We start from the raw sequence: 7006 nt of genomic DNA on the forward strand, positions 1-7006 counted from the left end.
AATAAAATTTGAACTCTTTTTAAATTTCATTCCACCATAGATAATGATTTCACAATCAATATTATTTAAGAACAAATTGAACACTATCCATAATTCACCTGCGATTTTAAATCCTCTCTTAATTACTAAAATAAATTCATATTGTTTATGTTATACTTAATATCTGCTCAATTATGATCCTTGATTATGACAACGTATAGTCAAGATCAAAGCATAACACTCCTTATATAAGATAACCCAGTGATTTGAAGTCTAAGAATCACTTACACAATTATCACATGAGTCTTTTCATAGACATGGATGATATATTCATATGTAATTCTCATACAAGTTAGTTTAGTGTGCATGTCATCTGACAAATATCTACATATTAGCTTCAGGTATCCCTTATACCTCAATTTATAAGAGCAATATTTCCTTTCATAAAGGAAGAAACATCTATCGGTCTCGTTAGCTCTAATTAATGTTTGATCTTAATAGAATATTGACTAGAAATATTTAGAAAAAAAAAATGACTTTGATGCAATAAAAATCTTATAATTATAATAACTTTATAATTTTTTTTTTTTGCAAAATATTTTTGTCTCGTGAACTTTATCTTTACTCTAAATTCATTAATCAAACATTAGATTCATTAATAAAATATAAATGAATATTAAAAATTAAAAAAAATTATCTTTTTAATAATAAATGTCTTACATTAATAAAAACGTGTTGCATATAACAAATTAATTGACTATAAAGCATATTTACTAACATAAATAACCCCTGGGGATTGATTTGGGTAGTTGAAGAGGAATGTTTTTTTTTTTCTTGACTTATGAATTCAAATCTTACATTTAGCATCCAAAAGAATTTAAATAAATTCCTCTATGTTAAAAAAAAAAAAAATATATATATATATATATAAGCATTATTGATAGCTTACTTAATAATTTAAATTTTTTTAGTTGTGAAGAAACTTTTATATAATATAAAAGTTTTAAAGACTATACGGTCAAGAATTCATCTTATTTTTTTTAATAAAACTAAACACAATATAGTGATAAGCTTGTATAAATTTTAAATCTAAATAAATTTTATTTGAATAATTGTTCTAAGAAATAATATAAAATTATTATTGTAACCTCTCCTAATAATTTTTTTAATTTTTTGATTAAACTAATTCTTTAAAACTCTAAATGCATCAAGTCAATGTGAAGGATGCACCTTTCAAATCATCCGGAAAGAAAAGAGAAAGTAGTTAATATCAACTTACGAGCTTCCCGAAAACGTACCTTCGTTGAATAATAATAATAATAATAAAGGAAAAACAAAGTTGAAAAAAAAAAAATAGAGGTTATAGAAAAAAGTAAACAAAAAAATTATATTGCACTGTCCATCTTCAGCTCAGCCCAATACAACGAAAATTTGACTGACCCCTCCCTTATACGCGTCCAAATCGTTCCTTTCCATAAATAGGTAGTATTCCAGGGTTTTTGTTTTTTTTGGGGGTTTTTCTAACATACCTGATATTATTGGAAAGTCTCACATATTAAAATTAATCAATTTATTTCCATAATCCTAGCCCGTAATTCTATATTGCTGAGTGTGGAAAATCATCCCGTTTGTATCAATTAATCTGTACCCTTGTTAGAAAAACTCCCTTTTTTTTCCTTTCCTTTTTTACTCCAAAACAGGGCTTTCAGAGAAGACCGCCAACCCAGTTGACAATTCAGACAAAGCCCCATTTACTCGTGAAGTTGTCGGCTGTATCAAAAGAAAGAAAATACCTTCCTGGTCCATACGGTACATGGCACTTGCAAGAGCAAGACCATGTCAGTATGCTTGCTTTAATCTAGACTTAGCTCAGTTGTTCTAGGTTCTAGCCTTCGTGTTCCAGAACCCAGGTGTCATTGAACATGAGAAAATCTAGCATATGCTTGAAAACAAGATGCTCAAAACAATTCAATGTGAGGATGCAGTGAAGCAAGACACCAGGTGAAAGAAACAATTTTCTGGAAAAAAACTTAGCAACAGTTCAACCAAATTAGAAAATAGGTCAAATTAAATAAATTTGGTGTACCATAACTTTGACACGACTCAATCTGATTACCTGACAAGTTGGATTCAAGTTAAGCACTAGCAACCGAACCAAAACCTATCAGAATTTCCTAATATCCGTAGGAAATAAATGTACTGTACGGAAACTAGGAGTGGAGGAATGACACCAGGACAGGATAGCGGGTCCAAACAAAAACAAAATGGAGTCGGGAGAGCATATACACAATCAGCCTACTGAACAATTGCTTGCATTTTCTTGAAACTGACTAGCTGACATTTTTACATGGTATTGCTTAAAATCAATCAACGAGAAGATTATCGGAGGGATACAAGAGCTTGAACACAAAGATCAAGGAATTGAGTGAAGATAAAGAGGATACAACCTGGAAGAATCACACCTGGGTCGTTGTCAAAAATTTTATGGGAACCACTACCTTGTCAGCTCTAACAAAATTAGTTGAAGTTGGTATTCACACCGTTCACATGTCAGCTTTAATAATCAGCTTGGAGGAAACTCTCATATGCAGTTCCATTCAGTGTCTTGTTGACATCTTCCCAGTTCTTAACATGGTCTGACAATGGACCTTTGTGTATCTTGACCTGACGGCTCATTAACTCCATCAGCGGAAGACCTAGAAATGCTTGAACGTCCTTAAGTTTCTGCAGCACAAGCATGATAAATAACGCACTTTGAGAGACTCACAATTTACAGTACTGTCAGTAAATGCAAAACTATCAAGTTCACAAACTGACAATTCGAATGGTCAACCATTTCCAGAGGAAATGATTATCTTGAGAAAGGAATCATTCAAGGGAGCCCAAGATGTAAATTAAATTTCTCCAAAATTTTAAAAAAGCTACTAAAATTTTACAAAGAAAAAAAATCTTAAAATTAATTTGAAAGGTCTGTTGGTTGAATCGCAGAAATGCTAGGTAACATATGCGTTATTCCGATTATCAACGAATTACTCGTTGAACTTGAAAATGTAGAAAACGAGTTGAATTTTGCATGCCAATGATTTCCTGAGAGTTTGTCATGATAACTTACAGTAGGGTTTTTTATGAGATCCTCATAGTACAGAACAATGTGCCTGGTGCTATTGAAGTATTCTAAAGCCTTGGCAGCTGTGATCTCAACCTCCTTCAGATCAGAAATCAACAGTGTGGAATTTATCATAGGCTTGTACTTCGCAAGTGTTTTGGCCTACAAGAAATTACAGCTAACAGCTCAAAACTATCATACACCATGAAAGAGAATTAAGAATTAGTGGGAGGGGGGGGGGAGAAGGACCTCTTCAGTGGAATGAACATGAGACTTGTGGGTTCCATTCAATAGCTTAGCATGGCGATCATAGGAATTTGCAAGAACTGAAACCATGCGACGTAGTAGATTTCTTCGAAACAAAAATATTGCAAATACACCCCTGCGGTTGAAGTAGTCTGATATTTCCTTATGATGCTGCATTACTCCCTGCATAATTAATAATAGGTTAAATTATTACTTCATAATTTTCCTCCCTAAAACAAACTTTCAGTGAGAAATGCACACACCATCCTTCTCTAGTCCCCATAGATAAATGAGGTACTCCCTACTTCAGGTTTTGCTCAGCTGAAGGGTTGCTTTATATTATTTTAGCAAATAGTTGAGAAATTAAGTTGGAACTGACAACGCTGAACAAGAATGAAAAAGGCTACTTCTGTAACCTCATTCAACCATGCAAAATGCTGTCCTAAAAGTACATAATTTCAAAGAAAATATGGAAACCTACAGTTCCTTTATTGTTTTTGTTTATAAGAAAAATACTAAATATTTTTGTTATAAGCTATCCAAGTGAAAATTGCTAAAAGCAATACCATCAAGTTAAACTGTCTATTAACAATCACAAACATAAACTGCATTCTATTTCCAAATTAGAAAGTGCTCTCACAGTGCCCTACAGCAACTGGTAACGAAAAACTAGACAACAAAAGAATTTTTCATTATTGACATCTGAACACAGTTTTGTTTGGGTTTAACCTACCGGAGCAGCGTGTATGGATTAATAACATACAAACATGATTTTTGGGCCTTCTAAAGGAGTATTGCAGTCTCAGCCACAATTTATTTATTCACCATGTTATACCATCAGAGAAACTGGATTCCCAAAACAGCAGTGCACAATTCCTTCTGAGCATCAGCTAATATCCACCAGATAAATAAATAAAAAATGGTATGAATAATGCTACCTTTCCATTTCTATATCTGCATTGCTTAAGGTACAGATACTTGTAACATGAAAGAAGAAGCTGGTTGATTAGATTCAATCAAAATAGGGGTTTTCACAAATCTGGCGGGAATTTATAAAACTTTAAGGTTTTCACTAGAAATGCTAAAACCTTCAGGGTACCATATATCCTGATTGGATGAATAGCTTGTTCCTAATTGTTAAATTTTGATCTAATATAGATAAGCCAAAACCAACTTATGGTAATGTCACACATGAATACAAGTTTATTAAACATTATAGGATTTGACTGGGAGTGTGTCTTCTAAAGAGTATGCCAAGGAGAGAATTTTCTTTTTTTATCAGAAATACAGTTATTTTCCTTTTGTTTCTTTGAAGCTAATATATAGATTGTTAGTTTATTCTGGGTAGCCACTTGAGTAGAGTGGTAGTTGACAGCTTGACACTTTCAATTACTATGACAACAGTGTATGAAAAGATAAGTCTTTTAGTAGCCAACTAGCAGCACAAATGAAGTAAGGATTTAAACATTAAGTACTTTTCAACCACAATTACCTGATTAAGCATCCACTTGAAGCCAACTGCTGCAGAGCATTCATTCTTTGATGCACTAGTGAACCAGTCCAAATTGTAGACTTTATCAAGAGTTTGTGTAATTGATGAAATATTTCTCCTCCTATCAAGAACAGAAAATATCTCTCCATTTGAGCTCACATTAACATGACTGTTTAACAATGTTTCAAACCATCCACTCCCTGATCTTTGCATCGACAATATAGCAAAGTACCGTACAGGATTATGCGCACATTCAGCCCTAGAAATACACCAACACAGAACTTAAGACACACCTTTTGATGAAATCCAATTCAAAAACAAAAGGCAGAAATGCCCAGTTACCTGCTAAAAGTTTTGGGATTTGGATAATGTACACTAGAAATTTGCAGATTTCCATGGTCGTCATCAGGAGACAGCCTCTCAACTACTTGGATATCTTGAAATTTAATTTTACTATGGATACTTGTCTGCTTTAAACAAACTGAGCAGATATAAACTCCACAAACCATTGCAAACATTAAGACTATCATCCTTAACAAAATTGGAGTTTTCTTAGCAGGCTTTATGACTATCGTATCCTGCCAAACAGAAAATTAAGCTTGTCAATATTGAGCGACATAGCATGCAAACTAGCTTTAAAGAAATTTATAAAAAAAAAAAAATCTGAAATTAAAGAACAATTGTCACTCCAGTCTTGATCTTAACCCGGCATGTGAAGAACTGATAGAAATGATTCAAAAGAACAGCAATGTTTCGCCACAACAAATAACAATAGAAAGCACCACAACCATGGAATCTTTAATGTCATATAAACAGCCACAAAAAGGGAAAAAACAGAGAGGAACTTTATAGAAGGAAAAACAAATGGAGTGTCGGTTTGACAAAAGGAAGCTAAAAAATAAACTTAGAAATTGAAATATATACAACTAGAAAAAACCCAGAAACAGACCCAGATCAGAACGTGCATTACTCCACAAACCCATTTCAAACATGTTCCCCCACAGATCAATGAACTTCAAAACTGAAACAGCAATTTATAAAATGAAATAGCCTTTTTCTGCAGCATATACCACCACTAAAACTAATTGAACAAAAAAAATATATCCTTCAAGACTTCCCAGATAACCAAATTAAAAAAGAAAAAAAGTTTTAACTTTGCAGTAGAGAAAGAGAAAAACAAATAGCATTTTAAGGAACCCAGTATTCAACTCCTGCAAGAGAACGAAAAAAGAGAGAATTTGGTGGCACCTTGTTTAATAAACAGATATACTCAGCCATTGCTGTATTTCCAGTAGCTGAAGAGACAATGAACCCACCCAAAGGTAAAGCAAGAAAAAGTTAAAATGAAAACAAAGACTCTCTCTTTCAGAATTCGCTAGTAGTTGTACTACAGAGAATCGCCATGTTTGTAGACTGCAGTCACAAAGCTTGTCCAAAGAGAGAAAGAGGGAGAATAAAGACGCTGCCACGGAGCTCTTGACTAAATTCGGAGCTCTTTCTTAGATGAAGCCTCGTGATAAACAATAAAGGGCGCCTGTGCCTTGCTTTTATTTTTCGTTTTTGTATTTTCCCAAACAGTAGACGCTGCCTGCTCGTCCTTGGATTTGTGTTGCTGGCTACGCTGCCTGCCTGCCTTGATGATGGCCTCTCTCTCCTCTCTCCTCTCTCCTCTCTCCTCTCTCCTTGATTTGTGCTGTCAGATTTCCCTCTAGATTCTGTCAAATTATTAGCCAGTAGAACTCTTTTTTTCTTTTTCTTTTTTTCTATTTTTTTAGTAGAGTCTTGGTTTAGGTGTCAAATGTAAAAGTAGGAGAAATTTCCATTTATTAGAGCGAAATGGAGTTTGTAAATGTAACGAAGGTGCTTGGGAGTTGCATGTCTCTGCTATTGCTTGGAATTGCAAGTCTCTCTTGGAGAAATCTTTTTCATGAATGAGAGCTAGATGTCGTTAGTAAAATGTAGTGAAGGTGCCGGTCTCTATTGCTAGCGCTTGAAATTGGAAGTCTCTCTTTCCAAACATGTCTAAAAGTCTAAACTCGTGTTAAGACTTTGACTGTTGCTTCTCATATTGATCAGGTCAGTGCTATTGATTAACAATCCAATTTATTACCAATTTTTACCTAAAAAAATAAATGACGCGGGGATGTTGATGTTTTTTTTTTTTTATGCAGTAAGATTTTTTT

The 7006-nt window shown here is 33.6% G+C and overlaps 1 protein-coding gene across 1 annotated transcript; it reads right to left on the bottom strand.

Annotated features, from left to right (window-relative positions):
- Positions 1-2029: 2029 nt before the first annotated feature.
- On the bottom strand, positions 2030-6793 carry LOC118045808 (uncharacterized). Its single transcript, XM_035054524.2, has 6 exons — positions 6072-6793; positions 5166-5401; positions 4824-5082; positions 3335-3514; positions 3092-3247; positions 2030-2703 (listed from the first exon to the last, which is right to left on the bottom strand). The coding sequence occupies exons 1-6, from the start codon at positions 6099-6101 to the stop codon at positions 2536-2538; spliced, it is 1029 nt and encodes a 342-aa protein (XP_034910415.1). The 5' UTR covers positions 6102-6793; the 3' UTR covers positions 2030-2535.
- Between the last annotated feature and the right edge of the window lie 213 nt (positions 6794-7006).

The sequence above is a fragment of the Populus alba genome, chromosome 5 (genome assembly GCF_005239225.2).
Source record: "Populus alba chromosome 5, ASM523922v2, whole genome shotgun sequence".
Lineage (NCBI taxonomy): Eukaryota > Viridiplantae > Streptophyta > Magnoliopsida > Malpighiales > Salicaceae > Populus > Populus alba.

Bases quoted from the DNA above. Each gene is read 5' to 3' on its own strand.
- LOC118045808 (XM_035054524.2), bottom strand. From the start codon at position 6,101: ATGGCTGAGTATATCTGTTTATTAAACAAG. The intron at 5,402-6,071 runs GTGCCACCAAAT...TCTGTTTGGCAG, and splicing joins ATATCTGTTTATTAAACAAG to GATACGATAGTCATAAAGCC. The intron at 3,515-4,823 runs GTAATTGTGGTT...TTAATTATGCAG, and splicing joins TCAAGTGGATGCTTAATCAG to GGAGTAATGCAGCATCATAA.